This window comes from Perca flavescens, chromosome 2, assembly GCF_004354835.1.
Source record: "Perca flavescens isolate YP-PL-M2 chromosome 2, PFLA_1.0, whole genome shotgun sequence".
Taxonomy (NCBI): domain Eukaryota; kingdom Metazoa; phylum Chordata; class Actinopteri; order Perciformes; family Percidae; genus Perca; species Perca flavescens.
This window is the reverse complement of record NC_041332.1, coordinates 28,664,364-28,687,485: the sequence shown is the minus strand read 5'-3', so window position 1 is coordinate 28,687,485 and position 23,122 is coordinate 28,664,364. Positions and strand designations below refer to the sequence as shown.

The 23,122-nt window shown below is 40.4% G+C and overlaps 2 protein-coding genes across 6 annotated transcripts; one reads left to right on the top strand and one right to left on the bottom strand.

The window, feature by feature from the left end:
* Positions 1-475: 475 nt before the first annotated feature.
* smarca5 (SNF2 related chromatin remodeling ATPase 5) lies at positions 476-10,306 on the bottom strand. Its single transcript, XM_028593142.1, has 24 exons — positions 9,994-10,306; positions 8,543-8,665; positions 8,236-8,402; positions 8,046-8,146; positions 7,587-7,687; positions 7,295-7,474; positions 6,440-6,595; positions 6,207-6,338; positions 5,975-6,043; positions 5,743-5,852; positions 5,388-5,614; positions 4,917-5,038; positions 4,604-4,756; positions 3,703-3,835; positions 3,419-3,567; positions 3,173-3,295; positions 2,968-3,075; positions 2,705-2,818; positions 2,483-2,605; positions 2,230-2,362; positions 2,021-2,139; positions 1,620-1,832; positions 1,270-1,380; positions 476-960 (listed from the first exon to the last, which is right to left on the bottom strand). The coding sequence occupies exons 1-24, from the start codon at positions 10,063-10,065 to the stop codon at positions 895-897; spliced, it is 3,105 nt and encodes a 1,034-aa protein (XP_028448943.1). The 5' UTR covers positions 10,066-10,306; the 3' UTR covers positions 476-894.
* usp38 (ubiquitin specific peptidase 38) lies at positions 9,444-21,355 on the top strand. Of its 5 annotated transcripts, none has more exons than XM_028593160.1 (12): positions 11,854-12,015; positions 12,792-12,867; positions 13,617-14,307; positions 15,634-15,769; positions 15,866-15,995; positions 16,234-16,335; positions 16,739-16,897; positions 17,132-17,325; positions 17,447-17,540; positions 17,642-17,748; positions 18,139-19,474; positions 20,106-21,355. In XM_028593160.1, exons 3-12 carry the CDS (start codon positions 13,626-13,628, stop codon positions 20,268-20,270), a joined length of 3,105 nt encoding a protein of 1,034 aa, XP_028448961.1. In that variant the 5' UTR covers positions 11,854-12,015; positions 12,792-12,867; positions 13,617-13,625; the 3' UTR covers positions 20,271-21,355. The 5 variants fall into 5 exon arrangements, with proteins under 5 accessions (XP_028448976.1, XP_028448985.1, XP_028448961.1 ...); XM_028593168.1 differs by having other exon boundaries at positions 11,874-11,904; XM_028593175.1 differs by lacking the exons at positions 11,854-12,015; positions 12,792-12,867 and adding an exon at positions 9,444-9,528.
* Positions 21,356-23,122: the final 1,767 nt, after the last annotated feature.

Here is a 23,122-nt window from a genome sequence, read left to right as displayed (position 1 = left end):
ATGATTTTTAGTATTGATATTTAACTGTTGTGCTTAAAAGGCCTGCAGTATACCTGCCCACTGCTGAGTAACAATACCAATATGGTGTCATTGAAAGGGATTGTAAATGTCATTTTAGTCGTTTAAGAATGCAGAAATTACTTTTTTTTGTTGGTCAATGTGGCTGTAATCAGATGCAAAACTATCTGTGTATATATCAATGTAAGGCTATGAAAAAAGGTATTACTACACCCTGGTGAAACTTGAAAAAATTATAAACTATACGGCTTTCTGGTTTGTCAATCAAGTCCTGAAAAAACAAGTGTGGTATAACAGTTATAATTATTCTTCTACAGGTATATTTTAATGTGTTAGACTTTTATGGCTTATTCATTTTGTGTCAAGTTCAAGAGTTTGGATGTACTGTATGTACACTTCAACTGCCAAATATAAATGTCCTTTTTTGAATCAGTGTCTTATTTACCACACATTTTTTTTTAAAAACGGGAGGTTTATTTGTGACGTTCAAAAGACATTTTCTACTTCACATAGGAAGATAAAAGAACAAACGTTTTCCTAAAAATAAAAGGGTACATATCGTTTCGAGCAATGGAATGTGGTACAACCAACAGGCATAAATACATTTATTTCAATTAAGTACTAGTAAAAAAAGGACTAGCAAACAAAAAAAACTAAACCAGCAAAGCTGCAATGTTTAGGTAAGTGACAAGGCAGGCTTGTAAGGAGCACTTCCCAAAACCTAATACAACGAGGTCAGTCCATCAGGTTGTTTTTTTTACACAGTACATTATCACAGCCTGCAAAACAAACCGACATTAGGACTAACAATACTGGAGCTGGCTGCAGCCCTCAAATTCTGACATTGTATGCAGTAGATTAATGTTGTGAACAGCTTCACAACTTGAGCTTTTTCCTGCGTCCACGACCATCTGGGGTTGCCTCTGACTTCCGTTTCTGGGCCTAGGTAAGAGGAGAAAATGATTAGGGAAGACTTCACAAGCATTGACATAAAAGTCAGTGCCTTCCAGACAAAGACAGGGCTGGGTAGCAAACCTCAATACTTGTCATAGTGAGTTTAGATAAACAAACAGATGCACCATTTCAGATTAAAAAAACATTTAACAAAAAGTATCAAATCACATCCGCAGTGGTAGGGAAAAACTTACCAAACAATACCCAGCCCTAGACAAATGTTATTGAATTTGAACAACCCAGATAGCATCAATAAATAAGTGGCTTGCTTCCTGTAATGTGAGATGTGTAACTTACTGAGCCACTCTTTGGACCACGTTTCTTCTTCTCAGCCTTCTCCCTCTCCTCCAGCTCCATGTTCTCTCTCTCTATCAGTGTAATCAGGGTGTTGCATCGCCTCTGAAGCTCCTACACACACACACACACACACACACACACACACACACACACACACACACACACACACACACACACACACACACACACACACACACACACACACACACACACACACACACACACACACACACACACACACACACACACACACACACACACACTCTATATTTTTAGGCAACACTTTCATAACAGCATCCACAATAGTAAAGAAAATACAGGAGAAATCCTACAACGATGCCAACACTTACCATGGCAGTCCTGGATTTGAGGAACCAGTCAAAGCGGAACTGAGGCGAGTTGCGTATGCACTGACGCAGCTCGTCGTACACGCTCTCCTTGTCGAAGCCCAGCTTGTGGAGCATGCAGATAAGGAAGCGGTCCTCCTCCTCTGTGTAGTTCTTGCCTTTGTTGGTGCCATAGGAGATACGGAGCTGATGGAAGGGAGCCTTGTATCGACCAATCTGGGCAAGGAGATGAGAAACATATTGCGGGACCGTTAATTGATAAATCCGGATGAGCAGACAATGTGATGAGACAATTAAAAGGATTAGAGCAAGATTTAGAGTTTAAGTGAGTAACGCAACGCTTAATGAGATAAGCTAATTAAGTTGTTTAAACAAGAATTGATAGCCAAATGGTCGACCGCTACCTTTGAGTCCAGTGCTTTCTTGATGCTAATCCTTCTCTGGATCCTGGCCTCTCCTCTCTCTATCTGGGCCATAATCTTCTCGATGTCCTGCAGCTCATTACAGCGCTCCCAGAATACCGCTGAAGGAACAAACACAAACATGAATTCCCTAAATATGCAAAGAAGTCGAGCGTTTTGGATTGCCTGCGGAATATAGGATAAGTCATTACCAGAATATTCCATGACCTCCTCTGGAGTTTTTCCCTCAACTTCTCTGGCAATGTTCTCAATGTCATCTCTTCCCCACTTCTCGTTGGCTTTGATGAACTGGTTGAAGTCACGTTTGTTCCAAATAGTAAATCCCTGCAATGAAGGTACAGTTGATCAAAATATGCACAATCTAGACCCAGAAACAAAACATTTCATTTGGACTTGCGGCACATTAGCCATAAACGTATTGCATTTAGTGAGAATGACCAGTACCTGTTGCAGCAGGTTCTCCTTCTCCTCCAGTTCCTCCTCTGCCAGAGCCTCAGCCTCGTCGATCTTACCCTGCTCTTCTTTCTGGAGCTGAGCTGAATTTGGCATTTCTGGGTTACGGGGAACCTAAAAGGACACAGCCACAGACATTTCTAAACACATTCCTACCCCAAACCAAAATGGGTACAAATTATCCATTTCTCATCTGGAAAAACATCTGTGTACCTTGTAGCCTATGGTCTTCCTGTAGAACAGAATTTCCTTTTCTAGAAGCTCAAAAAGACGTGGAGGGAAGAACTGGAAGTCCTGGACATTTGGCTGCTTGGGAGGACGAGGAGCCTGGGAAACGGAGTCACACAAAATGTTATGACAAATGGTATGCCTCAACCAGGATAGCATGCCATCCATAACAAGAGCATTGTAATTACACAGTCTGTGGCATTAATGCCTTATATCCTAAGGGTGTTGGTAGAGTGATCGGTCCCTACCTTGGGTGCTTTGGGCTCACTGACTCGCAGAGCCTCCCTGAAGTAAGCATCCACAGCGTAATTGGCTTTCCTTTCTCTCTTGGGTGGCTCGATCCAGTTGGTAATGACCTGAATGAAAAAGCAAGATGGGGAACAACGTTCAAAGAGATTCATGTTGTGGGAATTAAAGACTACTGAATGAATACTGATTCGTTAGTCGGTTTACCTTTTTCTTTTCTCTATAATCTTCTCCTTCGAATGTGTACACACTGCTGTTCTCGGTGTCCATGGTGAAGTTTCTCAGAGTACTCTCACCCAGTGAAGACAGCTTCTCCTTCATCTCCATGGTCTAGCAAATGACAAGATCAGAGTGTTAATGTTGGGGGTAAATATATAAAACATATTTATAAAAAAAAAAAAAAAAACTAGACAAAAAAAAGGCATTGATTTTCTCTAATGCATCCTAACTCACCTTTCTTTCACCTCTCTCCAGGATTGCATCAATGTCATCATCTGTGATCTCACTCTCTTTGGAGGCAAAGACGTGTGTGGCACCGTGGCGGATGATGGACAGCATCTCATCCTTGCCCAGCTTGTTTGCGCTTGGATCCACAAGTCTTCCTGTTAAACAAATAGAAGTCAGCTTAGTCGCTCACTCCAATCTCCTTATGGTGTTTTCTGTAAAGTACCAATTGTACCCCACTCTGTACAAACGCCTCAATTGTGAATACTGACGAGACAGGAAAGAGGAGTTACCTTGCTGGATCACAATGGAGTCCAGGCGCAGTTTCATCTCGGCCCTCTCCACAATCCTCTCCTCCACTGTGTTTTCGGTGATGAAACGAAAGACGCGTACCTGCTTCTGTTGACCAATCCTGTGAGCTCGGTCCTGAAATAAAAAGATCAAACCGGTCACGTCCCCTGCATCTGAAATCACAGTTCTACAGCAACCACTGTCATTGTTCCGGGAAACACAATCAGATCCTGCGACTCCTTACTAGAGGTGACCGGAATTGGCCGGTTTTCATGTGCTCGGACATGACCAGCAACCGGCAGGTCAGTCTGACATATGCTGATTTCATGCCGGCCAATGCTACAATTAACTGACAACATAAGTTATACGAGTTACAGTTCTCAAGGACACACGGACGCAACAGCACACCCGCTCGCGGTGTGAAGCGCGTGTCAGCGCTATTCTCGCACATGTAGGGAACCTCATGAATTAACCTGCAACATGTCAGCTGCTTGGAAATTGTTCAGCATGTGTGCAGAAGATAACAAGTTTGCAATATACAACACCTGCAAGGAAAAAATAGGGCGTGGAGGGACGACAGCAAAAACCAAAATTGCATTTTTTTAGTTGGATATTGGATGTGAAAAGAAGGAAATGGTTCTAACATTGCACTTTAGATGTGTGTGAATTTCCCACACCCGGAGTAATTTATATAGTTCTATTTTATAGTGATCCATTATCTGTTAAAAAAAATGTTTTATGTTCTGTGCAAAATGTTCTATTAAAGAAAAGATAGAAAATACATATTTGTGTGTGCTGTAAAGTGGTTAGAAAAAATGAAATCGGAATCGGCCTAGAAAGTTGTAATCTGTGCATCTCTACTCCTTACTACTGGATAAAGAATGTGAAGTTCCGAGTACTAACCATGGCCTGAAGATCGACTTGGGGGTTCCAGTCCGAGTCGTACAGGATGACCACATCCGCTGTAGCCAGGTTGATACCCAGTCCTCCAGCTCTGGTGCTCAACATGAAGATGAACTTAGAGCTGTTGGGCTCATTGTATGCGTTGATAGAGACCTGAAAACACACAAAGGTATATTTAAAAAAAAAAAAAAAAAAAAAAAAAAAAACTTGTTTTACTAAACTCATCTCATGGTTTCCTGAGATGAACAAATGGCAATCGGTCAACTTAAGTCTCTCATTCGACATCTTCCGATACGAGATCCAAGCACCACACCTGTCGCTCTTCGTGCGGCGTCTGGCCATCCAGGCGGCAGTAGCCATAGTTCCTCCACATGCAGTAGTCCTCCAAGATGTCCAGCACCCTGGTCATCTGACTGAAGATGAGCACACGAGAACCTGGAAGGAAGGAAAGACAGTCAGAGTAATGTAGGAAAAAAAAAAAAAAAAAAAAAAAAAAAAACAGTCCTTTCACACTTAACTTTAATTGTTTTTTTATATATCACCTTCATTGGGGCAATAACAGTACAAGTTTAAAAATCAGCATTTTGTCTTTTTTATTTTTTATTTATTGTAACTGAGTATTAAGATTGTTGTATTGGTACTTGAACTTAAGTAAAAACTTTGAGTACTTCTTCCACCACTTATGAATAACAAACACAGGGTTTTTTTCTTAATATTCTACATTTTAAAAGACTCTGTAATAGAAATACTATATCTAAAAATTACAGCATGGCCTTCGACATACCCTGATCCTTCATCTTGGGTAGCAGCTTGTCCAGCACCACCATCTTGCCACTGTTCACCACCAGGTGGAGGTCAGTCGTGTACGGGGGGCCCGGCTCGGCCCCGTCGAAGAGGTACGGGTGGTTGCAGCATTTCCTGAGCTGCATGAGAACGTTCAGCAGACGCATCTTGTCCATCTTACCCGCCGAGTTCAGTATGTCAATGTCCTTCATCAGGATCTTTGTGTACCTGATGGGTGGCGACAAATTAACCAGCGCATACTAGTGTACAAGTTGAGGTCAGTATCCATGTTCATTTTAAGCTGTGTAGAACAAAGAAGCTGAGGACAAACTGAAAGCCTAACTGAGGATACTTACCACTCTCGCTGCATCTTACTCAGACCCACATACATCTTGATCTCTTTTTTCGGAAGCAGAGTCTTCTCTACGTCAGCTTTTATACGACGAAGCAAGAATGGACGCAGAACCTACAAAAAAAATAAAAATAAAAATAAAAATGGCAGGTCAAAAGAGTGCTGTAAAATGTAAAATCCTAAAAATTTACAGAGATTTGTAGGAAGTTGACATGAAAAAAAAATTCAATACTTACAGTGTGAAGACGTTCAACCAACTTTGTATCACCTAAGCAGTTGTTTGTGTCAAACCAGGAATCAAAATCCTTTGGGAACAAAAACTGTTGTCAGTACCAGAGTACAGAGCACTTTCCTTCTAAATAACAGACATCAGACAAGAACCACATCAGTATTCCGAAGGATTCCAGCTTGAAAGTATCATCTAGTGAAAGTCCCCGTTCATCTTGTGCACTTCTGGGCGACTCTTACGTCTGCTGAGTTGAAGACGTCAGGGAGCAGGAAGTTCAGCAGAGCCCACAGCTCGTGAAGGTTGTTTTGCAGGGGTGTTCCAGTCAGCAACAAACGATTGGTGGTCTTAAATTCTCGCACGATCTCCGATAGCTATGGGAAATAAATTGCTTTGTTAGGAAATCTGGTAAAACGCTAAAAAAAGTGTTTTTTGACATATGTAAATGTCTATTTTGTTTCGGCGGCTGTCTCACTTTTGATTTCTCATTCTTGATTCTGTGGGCTTCGTCGATGACCAGGTATCTCCAGTTGAACTTCTTGAACACTGCCTTTTCAATGATGAGCATCTCGTAGGATGTGACACACACATCCCATTCTCCAGGCAACAGCACATCTCTGATCAGGGCATTCTGAAATGGATGACATTTTTTTCATTTTTTTACAAGTGTAAAAGACAACTACCAAATAGTTGTTTTTCATTAGTGAAGCTAAAGTTGGCTGTATCCTTCGTGACAGATTGTCTACCTAAAAAGGAATCTTTTGCATGCTGTTCTCAACTCCTTGCTCCCCATTCTGACACACACACACACACACACACACACACTAAGTAAAGTCAATCTTTTTTAACACAGTTTTGCTGAGATGCACATTACACACATCCAATACTCACTATAACCCACCAGCTAAACAAATCAAATAATCTAAAGTGTCCATAAATAATTCTGAAAATCAAGCTGGTGTGACTTGAAATACATGCAATTTACCTAAATCTTGTATCAGTTATTTGGTTTGGGTACATATCACTAAGCCCAAACCAGAATCCAAAAATCACCACAAAACATTCAATCCAAGATCAAAGCGTAGCGGTCCAAGTACTGCATTGCTGTGATCAGAAATGACGACTCCACACATTAACCTGACTTTCCGAATGAAAAGTTGGTCTACTAATGCTAAGAGGTTGTATGGTTTGCAAAATCATTCCCATTGTAAAACAAGCACATTCAAATCGGAACAAAAATAGGGCGCATTACAGGGCGAAATATTAAATCATGGTATTCCCAGTTCCACTGGGCTTTTTAAGACAATCAGAACGTTCTGATGCAACTTACTCTCTCCTCTCGGTCTCCGATCAGGCAGACTGCACGGAGCGAAGGCACCCATCTCTTGAACTCATTCATCCAGTTGTAGAGGGTGGACTTGGGCACCAGCACCATGTGGGGACCAGGGATGTTCCTGTAGTGCTTCATGTAACCCAGCAGGGAAATAGTCTGCAGAGTCTTCCCCAAACCCTGAGAAGCAGCAGATTGTGTGTGTGAGATGGAGCAGTACATGTAAATACAACAAGATTGTAAGAAAAGAAAAAAAAAAAAAATACAGTTCTGACTGTGAGAAAGTACTGACCATTTCGTCAGCGAGGATGCCGTTGATGCCATTCTCGTACAAAGAGATGAGCCAGTTCAGACCACGGACCTGATAGTCTCTCATCTTTCCTGACTTGACATCTAAATAAGAGGCAAGGAAACGCATCATCATCACTTCTGCACATCATATACACATTTGCCATATACCTTCCTCTCAAGCCTAAATAACAGGTCATTCAACTCAGCTCAGGAGGTGATAGCCCTTGCTCATATTATTATTATTATTATTATTATTATCATCATCATTATCATCATCATCATCATCTATTGTTTGAGTTTTTGGTAGTTCTTTTTACTTTCATTATGTCTCCAACACAACTCTGCTACTATTCATTCTTAACTCAGGCTGAAGCTGCCGTTTTTATTAAGTTAATTGTTGTGTGGTTTGTGTGGCACACAAATTGCCCTTCTGGGACAAAGAATAAACTGAATTGCTTACAGGAGGGGGAGTCATCAAAGCGTGTGCAGACATTAGTCGTCTTGGTGCTCTCGCTTAGAAGCTCTTCATCCTCCTCTTGCTCTGTGCGGCGATGTCGGTTGCTGTTAATGCACATAAAAAAAAGTAACAATAAGTCACGAGCACAATGTGAGTAAACTTCCTAAAATGAAATCAATCTGTATGCACTCACTCTCCGGCAGACAGCAGGTTCTGTTTCTCATCATTCTTGATGCGAGGACGCCCTGGCTTCATCTTCAGCGGGGAGGTGGGCGTCTTCTGAGCGGCTGGTTGGATGAAATGAGCAAACAGCTCTGTTTGCTTCAACAGGTACTCAAATCTGTTGGTCCGGTCTGTTTGCTACACACACACACACACACACACACACACACACACACACACACACACACACACACACACACACACACACTGTTAACTTATTTCTCCAAGAACCGAGTGTTGAGCCCATGTGGTGACAGCTATAGTAAAAGTGTCCTTACCACTTTCTCCTCATAGCCCGGAGCAGGTACTTTCTTGGATGACGAGGAGGAGGAGGCATCTTGTACCTCGGGCCCGGCATCTGAAGATGACTCTTTTCCAGCATCTGAAGAATCTGACTTCTCCTGAGCAGAAAAAAAAAAAAAAAAAAAACAGAAGCAGTGTTGTTTAGTGGCTATCTCATATGTATCCAACAACATCCGACAGGAACGGACTAGACAAATTGCTAGCTCTGTTCTGGTTGCTCTCTGGACCAAACAGAGGAAGTAGGAAAGAGACAAATGATAACACAAAAAATAAAATCCTAGCTTTCAATAACAACATCTTCCAACCTCCCCTACAGTAAACCCTAAACACTCTAGGCAGCCCTTGCTGCCATTACCACGGCTCCTGTGGGCCAAAACAACTGGATTGCAAGTCAATCGCAGTGCTCAACCTTCTGCACTACTGCCTTTTCATTATTGGGCACACTTCACATTCTTTGTTTTTACTGCATTTCATGCTGCTAACACTGATATTTGCAGACACAAGACACTTCACCCACCACCCTATTGGACAGTGCAATTTTTGCATTAAATAATTGTTTTTATGTTTATTCGGCACTACGTTTTCCTCAATACACGCTGTATTTACTATTTATGTTAACATGTATAGTGTTTCGCACCCTTGGTGTTCATGCTGTACTTTGTGTATAGTAGGTGATCATAATGTACTGCAGTACTCTAGCTATTTAAGGTTACTTATGTTCCTGTACTTCTACTGCGGTGACACGTGGATCAATAAAGTTTGTTTTATTTTTTATCATATTCTAACTGTTGAGCTGCACACCTAAAAACACTTCTATTAATAAGGATATTAATCAATAACAGGTGCAGTGGAAGGAAAGTTGCAGGCATGCAGCGCTGAAGCAGCGGCATCCTCGGTTACAAAAGCCATTGCCGCACTGTCCCACTAAAAACAAAGACGCGGACCGGACAGCTGAGCATGGGTGCGTGCTGCTCGTTACTTTTACGAGGTTTTCCACAAGCCTTATTACAGTCACAAACAGTTTACGGAGTAAATCTAGCCTCGAAGTAAACAAAAAGTACGCTGGGACTTTTGATGTGATGGTCGATGGGTTGCTAGCGAGGCTAAGCTAGCTAGTAGTGTGAGCGCTTATGAAACAGACTGGCCTTGCTAGTGCTCTGTGCTGTAACGTTAGCTTCAGTCCCAAGTGAATGGGACCGAGCTGTTGTTGTCGTGAGCTAACGATAGCTCCGCCGCGGCGATCTAACTAGTTAGTTAGCTCAAACAGCCCGCATTGACAAAGTAATAGTTTAACGTAGCCGAATTTGAGGAACAAGTGGGTAACGTCAAGGGACCGGGGTTTCCAGAGTTTCAGACTTGTGTGGCTGGTCTATGAAAGATGTACGCGGTGTTGAGAGGAGACAATGCCCATTTTAAACCATCTTACCTCTGCTCCTCCGGCTTCTTCAAGTTCAGTCTGCTCTTCGCGCTGTTCCACGCAGCTCAGGAGTTCGGACATTTTTGTCGAATTTCCTCTTTCGATTCAGATCTAGCGTCCGTTATTTGGTGCCTTATGTGATCCCGTATAAGAGCCGTTGAAGATTTTCCGAACTTTCTCGCGGTAAATGAGAACTATCCTGCTGTTTATAATGAAAGATCCACCGGTTGTTGGTTACAGGCAGCACATTCCCGCTAGCAAGATTTTTCTCGAGCACCCGCGTTCGCACAACCCGGTGTGGGCTCTATCGCGAGACTTGCTTATGCTGCCTTTACGGGTTGTTGGAAATATTGTTACTCACTTTATTTCTTCACACTGCTTATTTCTAAATGGCCCTTAATATTAGCGTGTGTATAGTTACCCAATTTGTCTGTACAAAACGGTCTTTACAGTGCAACCTACAGCAAGTTATAACATCCCTTAAATCTTAGATGGAAGGAAGGAAAGTGCAGCAATAACAAACATCAAGTATATCAAAACCAATTGTTATTCTTGGTAGAAAGCTTGCTGGACAACACAGATGCTTTGGTTTTGTTGAACCAAACCGCATTATCAATGTAAAAGTAAAAAATCGGTGCATAAATTATAAAACTACTTCTTGTTTGAACCAAATAAGCTCAACATATTTGTGTAAGAGAATGTAATGTTGATTGGGTTTGTTACATTTGCCAAGAAGATAATTATTTAACACATTTAATATCTAAATCCTGGCTTGATTAAAATATTGACAGTTAATACTCAATTAATATACCTCAGTATGGTTCATTTAAGTCAAATGTACTGTACCAATATCCTGTTCATGAGTCAACTGAACATACAAGCATGCTTTGTTTTAAACACTTTTTGTATATATTAAAGATCTGTTTCCTGTACATACAAATTCATTTGCTATAGTATATTAATTGCAGGGAGTGATTTCCTATTTGTACCCCTATAATTACAACAGTTTTTTTCAGGAAATTTGAAGTTTTGTAGTCATAGTAATACTATTAATATTATTGATAACAACAACACTGCATTGATCATTTTAAGATGTCCATCCATCCTCTCAACCCATTGTGTAAAACCCCCTTTTGGTCATTGTCCTTATGTAAACTGATCATGAAGACAAGTCCAAATGTGTGATTGATAGGCTGAGATTTAGTGGAGGGTTATCCAGCATGGCTTTCATAAAAGCTGAAATAAACTTGGCCAAATAAAATGTCATGTCCACTTTTCTAAAACTCCCCTTTTTAGTTATTTAAAATAAAGGCCTACTGTACATTATACTATACTATACACAATGCATACTCTGCATCCAGTCTTTCTACATAAACTAAAGTATGTTATAAACATGCAAATCATATTAATATAGTTATTTAATCAATGTTACATTGGTTTCATATTATGTGCATGATAATATGTATTATGTATAATACAAATGTATCCCTAAATATATTTTGCACATACTCCCTTAATCTGGAATATCAGGTTTTTAAATTTAAAAAGCTAAATATAGAGTCCGTAATGTTCCCGGGGACACCAAAAGCAATACTGCAGAGTTCATTTGATAACCGATTTATTTTCAACCAAAAGCCAACTTCGCCCGAGACCTTAAAGTGGAGATGGAGGAGTATTGAATGCAACACGTCAACTGAACAGAAAGTGCCCAAATATCTTAATACAAATTTGACAACATTTTATCTTGAAATCCAAAATGTTCAAAAACACCGTTTCACCAAGAATCACTGATTTTATGACTCAAAATTCAACAATCCCTTCACAGGCACTGTTAAGACGAAAATTGCTTCACACAAGGGTCCTACCAACTTCTCTGTCCATAGGAATGACGTCGGTGGAAGGATAATCAGCTGATTGATTGTGAGCGATCAAATTAATCATAATAACACGGTTTTATCAGTCAAAAGACGGTTAACATCTACCGACAATTGAGGATATTCTGGTCTGACATTGTTGACATGCTTTGTTTGGGTAAGCATAAATTGTAACGCTTCTGTATCGCGCTATTACATGGCGGTATTTATGCTAAGTCAGAGGAACCTGACGTTACTCAGCTAACGTCCAGCTAGGCCTGTTTTGTTGCTTTGTTCGTTTTTGTTGTTGTTGTCGTCGTCGAAGGGGGTTCGTAACAACTCTCGCTATGGAGCGGCTTAGTTGTGATTAATATTTGAGCCCTGTTTTAACTGTTGTGCGTGTAGAATTAACCGTTAACGTTACAGCTAGCTAGCGTTAGCAAGCTAGCCGCCTGTTACCACACAAGAAGCACAGTTAGCGGCTGGTGCTGCTGTGCTCCTGAAGCGGCCAGATAATAGTAAAAACATCAGTTGTGAAGTAATGTTAAATACGTGTAATATATTAATAATTTCGTTGGTAGGGCAGAAAGCTAATAGATGATTTTGGAGAAAGAACATAAAAGGATTATTACAAAAACATAATAATATAGGCTAGCTAGTTACCCGTCAAAACCTCCACAAAGTAAATTATGGCCAAAATTGAGACAGTAAATCTTTGTTTAGGCTAGGTTAGCTACTTGGCTTCAATGGGGCTCAGTCTATAGATATATGATCGCTGTGTAATAAACAACCTATTTTGCAATTTTTTTCATTCACAAATTTAACAATTAAGACACATAATTAAACTCTCAAAGTAAATATTCAAGCAAAAGTGTTCAACATTTTCTGGTTGTAGGTTGTCCATTGTAAGGATTTGCTGCTTTTCTCATATCATTGTAATTCATTTTTTTTAAGGTTTTAAGGTGTTGTGGACTGTTAGCTGGACAAAACGAACCATTTGAAGACATCACTTTGAGCTCTGGAAAACTATGTTAGGCATTTTTCACTTTTTTATGACATTTCTTGTAGTAAAATTGAGTAAAAGATTTTTTTTTTAATTAAATGAAAATGATCTGTTAGTTTTTATAATTAGTTCCTAGTGTAAATTCAGTAGTCAAAATTTGTTGTGTTCTAGCTTTATATCAAAACAATTTGTCCCCTGTCTTCTGCACTACATAGCTGTACAAAATAAACTGTAATTATGATGTGTGATACTTTAAAGGCCCAATTTTCAAATGATGTAAAGCACCTTTTTTCCCCAACTATAGTCACATCACTGTAAAGTATGCAAGCGCTACATTCCAGTTGCAGGCAGCACATTAACGCTGACCTTACAGTCTGTGCACTCAACGAATGCGTGGACTGGCAGAAAGGAACCTATGCACCTATAGGCTTTTTTTCACACCAGCCATTTGACTTATAATAGGAGGAAAAGCACAGGTGTTACTAATAATATTAACAACAGCTCTGTTCTATCTAATACCCATGTAAGCCTTGACCGCGAGCCATCATACAATACCAGGACCATGAAACTGAAGCCGCTAAACAGAATTCAGTCGTTAGTTTTTGTACTGTTGACATTTTCTACTGTACAATGACAAATTCATTAAAATGAAAAATGCTAACTGTGATATATTAAATAAGGCCCACACATCCATTTTACCCTTAAGTATGAGTGCAGAAGACGTGTGACCTTTTTAACAAGTGTCCGCTAACTATTTCCTCATTTGCCTTCCGCAGACCATAATCATGGACAAGATTTTGGAGGGCCTTGTGAGCTCCGATCACTCTGTTCCAGTGAAGAGGGCCATTGTGAAGAAAGTAGTGGAAGCAGCAGAGAAAGCAGTGACAGAGGAGCAGTGTCAGGCATTGTTTACTCTCACTACCCGCCTCATCTTGCTTGGTGAAGATGCCTTTCAGAGGCAGATCGGCTTCCAGGTTTTGGAAGCCTACGCACGTTACCACCGCCCAGAGTTTGAGCATTTCTTCAGTAAAGACTTTGTCCTCAGTCTTCTCCAGCAGGGCTATGGCCAGCTGGACCGCAAAGACCCAGCCATAATAGACTACATTCACTGCTGCCTGCGGCTGCTCATCAGCTGTCCCTCGGTGCTCGAGATCTTCAGCGTGATTCAGGTGGAGGTTTTAAGGATGGTGTGTGAACGTCCGGAGCCTGCTCTTTGTGCCCACCTGAGCACTTTGCTGTCAGACTTTGTGCAGTGCATCCCGAGGGATAAGTCGGGCGTTTTGTTCTGCCAGCAGCTGGTGAGGACCATCAGTTACTTCCACTGCTTTGTCAGCCAAGAACGGGAGCTGAGAGAGTATGTAGGTCAGGTGACTAAGGTTAGCACACTGCTGCAAAACATCTGGAAGGCTGATCCAGCCACACTGCTTCCGTCACTGCAAGAAGTGTTTGCCATTATCTCTTCCACAGGTGAGACTCTTTCCTTCCTTCCTTCCTTCCTTCCTTCCTTACAAATGTATCTTATTTCATACCTGGCACAAACAACCTTTATGGTGAGTTTTTGGGACACTTGAAATTATTTATTGGGAATAACCCCTTGAGCTGAACCATCTTGTTTTTAAGGGGATCCTCAATTAGGTACAGATGTCCTGAAGAAGCTTAAGATATGAACAAATTTAGATTTTTTTTTTTTCATAGATTTATAAGTCTCTGCCTACCAGTAATGAAAAAGAGTATAACTGGCAGCATGGACCCATGACTTATACCTCTGCCTCTATAAATCTTGGCATTAATACCAGGGTTGTTAGCACATGATTAAGCACCCGGGAACAGTTACCTTGGTTCATTTTGGGGTTTTTTAGGGTCCTGCCAACAGCTGACTATGATCCCTTGGCTTAGTTTTCTCATTTGTATAGGTTGGATTTTCATCCAACAATATCCAGTATTATTAGCACACTGATTATTTTCAGTTATTTAACCTAATTTTACACACTTGTCATTGCAAGCAATGACATCCACAGACTTAAGGAGTGCATTTTCTTAAAGGGCAAATATTGAAAAGCATTAGCTGAAGATGTAGTTGAGTTCAGAATATTTCAAGCTGCAGTTCTTTTGTTGATGGTAAATTGTAGGGATGTCCCGAGCCTACTGTGCAGTGTTGCGAGTGACTGAGCTGTGGAGTAGCACAAGATAAACAAAAAGCAGGCAGCAGTTTCAATGAAAAGGCCCCACTGACAGTATGCATCAGTGAGCGATGTGAGCAGAACCGCTTTGGGTTAAAAGGTCACTCTGCCTCTATTTCAGTGACATTTTTCAAGTGATCTGTGCTTCTTAAAGTGCTGGTGTTGAAATTCTGTCTCAACAACAGATCCACAGATATTACACGCTGTAACATTAACATCAACACTACAGAACACCGTACAAAATATTACAGGAAACCGTCAAAAGAATGCTGTGATGCAGGATATATTTTGTTAATGCAGAGCTATTCAGCTGTAAAAGCAATTAAGATGCATATTCATTTTAAAATAAAGTAAGTGTGCTTAAAATATAACCTGCAATAGAAAAAGAAACTTTGTGAACCTTAGAATGTTTGAAATCAACAACAACAGTGCTGTCTAATGTTTGAGGCTTTAGTTTGTGGTGGTGTTTGCTCTGCATTACATCACAAGGTGTTTCTGTCACGGTTGTCACTGTCATGAGTGTAGAATTTAACATCTGTACTCACTGACACAAAAAAAAGGTGAGATTGTGTAATTCCACCAAGCGATTTCCACTTTGATTAATTTTTTGCAGACCCCTCCTTTGACCCATCCATTTCTCTGGCCAGTCTGGTTCAGCACATCCCTGTCCAGATGATCACCGTGCTTATCAAGAGTCTCACCACAGACCACAATGTCAAAGATGCAAGCATGACTAAAGCACTCTGCAGGTTACCTCTCACATCTAATCATCCAAGATGAATCTCAGCATAAGTTTACCACGTTTATGCACATTATTTACACTCCATCTACTTCTCTCTATCTAGGATGATTGACTGGCTTTCTTGGCCTCTGGCCCAACATGTTGATACCTGGGTCATTGCTCTGCTGAAAGGACTGGCTGCAGTCCAGAAGTTCACTATCCTCATAGACGTCACTCTGCTTAAGATTGAACTGGTTCGTAGTGAGAACTCCTCATTTTGATCGATTATGAAGCTCAGGAAGAAGCCAGAAAGACATTGTATGCATTTTTTTTTTAAAGCTACACAAATGCAGTTATAGTTAAGCTGGATCGTAGCAATGTTTTTTAAAGATATTTTACCCAGAAATGGTAAAAAGACTCTTGAATTATTGAAACAATTCCCCAGTTTGTATAAATGTATTAATCACATAAATAATTTTTATTTATCTATAGGTATTCAGTCGTCTGTGGTACCCCATTGTGCGGCATGGGGCGCTAGCTGTGCTCTCCCACATGCTGCTGAGTTTCCAGCACTCTCCTGAGGCCTTCCATTTGGTATGTGATCTCCTGCCTGCCTCCTCACAGCCCATTTTCCCTCTCATATGGCCACTTTTTTTGGTTTTCTCATTTTCTTCTCTTCTGGTTTAAATTACTTCAAAGCTGCATAGGCTTCTTTTCCCAGAACCCCAGGCTTGTCGCTGCTCTCCCTCTAATGATGTGTCAACCGCTTAAATGCCGAGCAATGGCCATTGAGTTGGCCAATTTCATTAGTATCTAAAAACAGTAATGGTCTCAAAAATACTGAGCAAATGAGACTGAACCCTCTTTGGGGTTCCTGACGTGCAACTATCCTTTGGCTGACCATGCTGCATATTTGTATGATTTAATATTAGCAGTACCTTCCGGCATCACGGCGTCCTCAACAGTTTTCTCTTATCTTCATCCCTCACCGTCCCAGGTTGTTCCACATGTGGTGCATCTCGTCCAGTCTTTGAGGACAGATGGTCTCCCCACCAGCAAAGCATTCTTGCTGCAGTTCACTGAGCTTATACACTGCATGATGTACCAGTACTCCGGCTTCCCTGACCTCTATGACCACATACTAGAGGCCATCAAGGTAAAAGAGCATACTATGGATGTTCTCATATATATATATATATATATATATATATATATATATATATATATATATATATATATATATATATATATATATATATATATATATATATATATATATATATATATATATATATATATATATATATATATATATATATAAAAAAAAAAAAATCTAAGACTTTACTAGTGAGCGTGCTCTCTGTCTAACTATTCCAATTTGTTTTCTCAGGATCTCCCAAAACCTGAAGAAGACAAGATCAAGCTGGTGTTGAATCAAAGTGCCTGGACGTCCCAGTCCAACTCATTTGCCTCCGGTCCTCTGAGGCAAGTTGGGAAGTCTGAGACCGGTAAGACTGGCCTGGTCAACCTTGGGAACACCTGCTTCATGAACAGCATCATCCAGACCCTCTTCATGGCCACAGAGTAAGTTATGTATGCACACACACACACACACTTGTTGTATTTTTATATTTGTATACTGAAACATAAGGCATAAATATGGACAGTCTGAGTGTAGTTAACTTTTTTGTTTTGTTTTTCTCAGTTTCAGGCGGCATGTTTTATCATTACATATAAATGGTTCCAACACACTAATGAAAAAGCTCCAGCTGCTCTTTGCTTTCCTTGCACACACTCAGGTCAGTGTTGTGTTGTGTAGTAGATATAACAGAATATTATTACTGATGAAAACAACAGTTGATGACACAACGACTCTGTGGTGCATGTTTGTATCCTGCAGAGGGCAGCATATGCTCCAAAAAACTTCTTGGAAGCGTCTCGGCCTCCCTGGTTCAATGCCGGCTCTCAGCAGGACTGTTCGGAGTACCTCAGATTTCTTCTAGACAGGTACAGTCGCGCAAATGAATCCTAATAGCATTGTGTGAAGTTGGTGTGTCAATAGCAACACATATTTGCTTTTCCTTTATTGTTTCCCTTTGCCAAATGAATGAAATCAGGCAAAACAATGTTTGTGTGTCATGCATAATGGGAAAAATGTAATAAGAGCCTTTGCTCTTAAGAACACATATAAAGCATTGTGAGTGTTAAGTCTGCATGAGTGTGGTTTACTGATGTAAACTGTAATTTCTTCAGAACTAAATGAATGACTGAGGGCTTGTTGTATATAAAGACTATACAGTATGTGGTACCCTTTCACAGCACTGGCACAAATTAAAATCAATGTACCGCTGTATTTTCTCCTCTAATGTTGAGTGCCCCTTGTCTCTTGACCTCAAGGTTACATGAAGAGGAGAAAACACTTCAAGTCCTGGAATCAGTTAAGCCAAAGCCCCCCCCCACTGTTGACTCAAGCAGCAAAGACCCAACAGGTCAAACTTCTCCGGAGGATGGTGAAGAGTCATATTTGACTCCAGCAGAGAACAGACCCGAGAATGACGGGAGGACTTTGACAGAGAGGATGTTTGGTGGGAAGCTGATCACAGGTATTCGCTGTATGCAGTGCAACTGCATCTCTGAGAAAGAGGAGCCTTTTACAGACCTCTCTTTGGCCTTCTGTCCTTCTGCCACCTCTCAGGGCACCCCTCAACCTGAAGGGCCCTCAGAGGAACCCAAGGTTCTCTGTCAGGGATCAGTCAATGGCGGCAGTGAAATTCCCGAGCCAGGCTTGGCCAAAGCCCCAGCTAGCAATGTCCATTTTGTGCCAGTGACAAATGAGCCTCCTCTCTCTGTGCCTGACCTGGTGAACTATTTCCTGGCTCCAGAGATCCTGGACGAAGAGAATGCCTATTTCTGTGAGAAGTGTATCTCCCTCCAGCGGGCAGAGCGGACCATGAAAGTGGTGTCGGCACCGGAATACTTGATCCTCACCCTGCTGCGGTTCTCATATGATGCCAAATGCCATGTCCGGAGAAAGATTCTGGACAATGTCACCATCCCGCCACTCATGAGACTTCCAGTACATGCCCCTTCAATGCCTAAACAATGTTCCTCTTCTACCTCTTCTCCTCTGCAAGTGGATTCTCCTGAGAGCAGTGAGAATCTGGCCAAGAAGCTCAAACCATCTCAAAAAGATGAGGAGGAGAGGATAGATGGAGCAGAGCAGATAAATGGAAGAGGAGAGATGGCAGTCCACTCAGTGCCGTATGTCCTCAGCTCAGTGGTCATGCATTCTGGTATGTCGTCCGAGAGTGGCCACTACTATTCTTACGGGCGTAACATTAATGGCGCAGATGGAACACAGCATCCAGCCAACCACTTTGCCCTCAAGGAGGATTTGGGGAATGGCCAGACCGAGTGTAGCCTCTCCACTTGCTCAGCTCTCTCAATTCCACCTGAACGAGGAGACGCACAACCTAATAGTGGCCAGGAGGCAAGGGATTGGCTGCTGTTCAATGATAGCCGAGTGACATTCACATGCTTCCAATCAGTGCAAAACATTACAAATCGCTTCCCCAAGGACACAGCTTATGTGCTGATGTACAGGAAACAGGAGCTACCAGGGCAGAACATAAATGGGGGACTGATGGCAAATGGAATGCGATTGAGTACTGAGCCTCCCCTGCAGAAAGAACTACTGGATGCTATTATCAAGGACAACAAGCTGTATTTACAGGTATGTGGGGGTGAACAAAAAAATCTACTTCTCCCACATACAGTCATTGTGTTACCCATTTGAAATTGCTCCCTGTAAATGCTACCAATACATGCTAGCCAAGTGTGAAGTGATTAGCATTAGAGCAAGTATTTAATCTGCTGCTAAGAGGTTCATTGGATATTTTGGGTGAAACACTATGCTTATTTTTCATGCTTCAAATGCATTTGACGCCTAACTTCATTACCACTAACCCCTCTAAGCGTGAGGTTATTATGAAAGTCGAGGGCTGCACAAGATTCTCTCAGGTGGAAAGAAGCTGAGGGAAAACAGACTGTACTTTTACAGATGACCAAGAGCCTGCAGAGGATAGGATTTCTTTTGACTGAACTTAAAGTCAAGTCTGAGCTGTCCTGTTATAAGACATGAGGTGTAATTTCACAAGTCATTGAACTGTGGTGTGTAGAGTTGACTTTCCATCGCACTTGTAGAAGTGATTCAAGTAAATCACCTCTAGAGGGTGCTGTAATAATGTTAAGTGACAACAACACTGAATCACTGTCCATCACATTGACGTGTTAGGTGTATATAGTTTAATCCTGTTTACACATAAAATAATCAAACCTTTCTCTTTCCTCCATGCTGCTAATAGGAACAGGAGCTCAACGCTCGGACCCAGGCTCTCCAGGCTCCTTCATCCTCCTGCTCATTCAGGCCCAATGGTTCGGATGACAATAACCCACCAGGGAGCTGCGGCCCATCTGGTGGAGGTGGAGGGGGAGGGGGCTTCAATACCATTAGTAGACTGGTCTTCTGAAAGAATTAATGCTCCAGGAAATCCAGATGAACTGGCACTAAAGAGCATCCTGAACTGATCATAACATAGATGTGCTTATAACCTTATGAAAAGAGCACTGAAATGATTTTAAAAAAAAAAAAAAAAAAAACACACACACACAGCATCTGTGTGGATTCTGATCCTAGATTTGATTTTGTTCTGACTAAAATAGTTTTTATACTGCTGTTTCAGTCATTTGATAGTATTTGATTTGTTTAGATTCTTTTTTGTGCTCTCAACATTGTAATCTACCATTAATCCTCCAAATTCCCTAACTTGACGTGGATAATACTTATTGGTGCAAATGTATTCTCTCTCTCTTAAATGACATAGTAAAATAATGATCCACTTTTGCATATGTTGATAAATATGTGAAACTGGTTGAGTCTAGAAAGTGCTCATATTATCTGGCTTCTCCGAGTGTTTATAATATTACCTCACACACAAACATGCACATACATGCATGTGCAGTGCACAGTACAGAAAAAAAGCATTTAACTGTAAGATAAATACTTTTTTTGATTTGTCACAGTTCTGAACATACAGCTCACAACCTTTTGTTTACTTTTCTGATTTGCATGCAGCTTTTCTTCATGAGCTGTGGAGTTTGATTTTCATGATATTTGACTCTTGTTCAATGTGTGGTTTGCTGTGTTTTACAGGTTTCATATCCCATGCAATAAATGTACATATGACTTAAAATATTCAGAATAATCATGGAATACAAAACTATATGTGGAAAATTGAATACTTGGGTAATCTCCGAGATAAAGGCATTTTCAATATGAATATTTAATGCTGTCCTCCCACGATTTGGTAGTGTCATCTACAGAGAACTATATTACAATTGTTTAAACATACTGACATCTGTTTGACAGCATATTTTAATGTATTCCTCTGATTTGATCATTCAGGGAGATTTGTGTTCATGCTGATTTAATGTGCCTTTTGATATTTATTGCAGATTTTTAAAGAGGAATTTGTCAGGATGCACACCTCAGCTGTACTGTGTTTATATTCATAATGGCTTTGTTTGTCCCTGCAGTAAAAACAACCCAGTATTTTTTGTATTGTCTTACTTAACCAGACAGATTATTTAAGGTCAAGTGATTTAAAGTGGTATGTTGGCAAAGAGGTGGGCAGGACTAAATTATAAATGTAACGCCAAACATGACGATACACAAGTTTAAAAAAAAAAAAAAAAAGAATGAAGATGAAAGGAAATTAATAATTACTTAATTGAGTGAAGTCAAGACAAAGAACCAGATGGTTTTCTGGAAACTTTAAATAATTGCTTTGGAAATGAGCCAAACACCAAAGTAATGAGTGTGTTGGTATGCTCAAGCAATGACCAGCATACCTTAATGTCTGCGTGACCTTACTTGTCACATTTCCACTGCAGAGAATATATTAACCACTAGGAACCATCTTTGGTTTCTTGATACATCTTGACTTTTTTTGGTTTGGATAGATCACCTCCTGTACATCATTTAAACTCTTATCACCAGTGCCAGTTTTCTTCTGGGAGCTAGATCTAAGTGTGGCGAGTTGGATTTTTATTAATGGAATGCTTCAAAATCAAAATGGTAAAATGTTAAATTTAAGTTATTGATACTGCAAACCTCAACAATTCTACTCTAAAACATGCAGATTTTTAGTATGTGACTTTGTTGATTAAAAAAAATAATACAGAACTGTTCATTGTTGCATTATTCATCAAAACAAGCACATATATCATGGTTTTTGCTTTGATTGCAAAAATATTTTTGCACAAATGGAAGTGAGTATAGACAAAGCAGTGACTGAAAAAGGAACTGGAAAATCACATGCAGTCATACATACAGGATACTTACTATTCCCAGGGGCATAGGACAAAATGAGTTGTAATGTAGCAATAGCATACACAATGTATCACTAATTAGCAATTGATATGATAAAACTGCAGCAGCACTAAAGCTTTCAGAGGGCATTTGGGAAAAATAAAAGATTCTCAATTATTAATCAACCAAACCATTACACTTTTCTCCTCACTTGTTGAAATGTTAACTCTTGGGAATGGTATGATATAATATCTTCTCTTTAAATCTGATGTCATATTGGGATTTTATAATACAGAAAAATGTTAAAGGATTTATAGTTGCATTAAGTGCATGCATACAGTATGTACAATATTCTTTTGGCATGTACTAACAGTAAATAAGGCCTGGTCTGTTCATCTAATGTGGCTACAAATGAGTTACGCACTGCAAATCAGATGTCCTCAGTTGAACACATTGATGCTGTGTGAAGCCCACATAAACGAATGATGTGTGCACCAGTAAAGCACAGCAACAAGAGCACAGCCTCTAAGACATACCAATTTCATGAAAGCTGATGCACCAGAAACATGGCACATAAGCTATTTGATGTTGCAACAGACTGTAGAGCTATGGTGCCATGAAAAATAATGAATTAACTGGAATTGGTGTATTGTGTCTACAGCCTTTAATTTGTTCCCTGTTTCTTCATCAATACCGAGGCTCCTGAAAGAGGTAATGTGCATGTACAATGGCAAAGTCATTAATCATAGACTAACAGAGAACATCCTTTGGGGGAAGTGTTTACCATAACAATAGCATTCCAAAAAGATTCCTCAGATACCATTCTGAGTCCACAGGGATCACGCCTTTGCTAGTGGATGAGACTAATTGTGGATGTTATGTTGAGTCCAGTATATTGATCAGATATGGTAAACTAGATCAATATTAACCTTATAAATCTAATCTTTTTCTTAGCACTGTGGTGTTGTACAGTAGCACAAAACACTTGATCTAGCTATCTTAGAAAACTTA

Excerpts from the sequence above, each read along its gene's own strand:
- smarca5 (XM_028593142.1), bottom strand. The coding sequence starts at position 10,065 with ATGTCCGAACTCCTGAGCTGCGTGGAACAGCGCGAAGAGCAGACTGAA. Across the intron at positions 7,475-7,586 it reads GCATCCTCGCTGACGAAATG|GGTTTGGGGAAGACTCTGCA; the intron begins GTCAGTACTTTC and ends GCTGCTTCTCAG. Across the intron at positions 6,339-6,439 it reads TCAAGAATGAGAAATCAAAA|CTATCGGAGATCGTGCGAGA; the intron begins GTGAGACAGCCG and ends TATTTCCCATAG.
- usp38 (XM_028593175.1), top strand. The coding sequence starts at position 13,626 with ATGGACAAGATTTTGGAGGGCCTTGTGAGCTCCGATCACTCTGTTCCA. Across the intron at positions 15,996-16,233 it reads CTCTGCTTAAGATTGAACTG|GTATTCAGTCGTCTGTGGTA; the intron begins GTTCGTAGTGAG and ends ATTTATCTATAG. Across the intron at positions 16,336-16,738 it reads CTCCTGAGGCCTTCCATTTG|GTTGTTCCACATGTGGTGCA; the intron begins GTATGTGATCTC and ends TCACCGTCCCAG.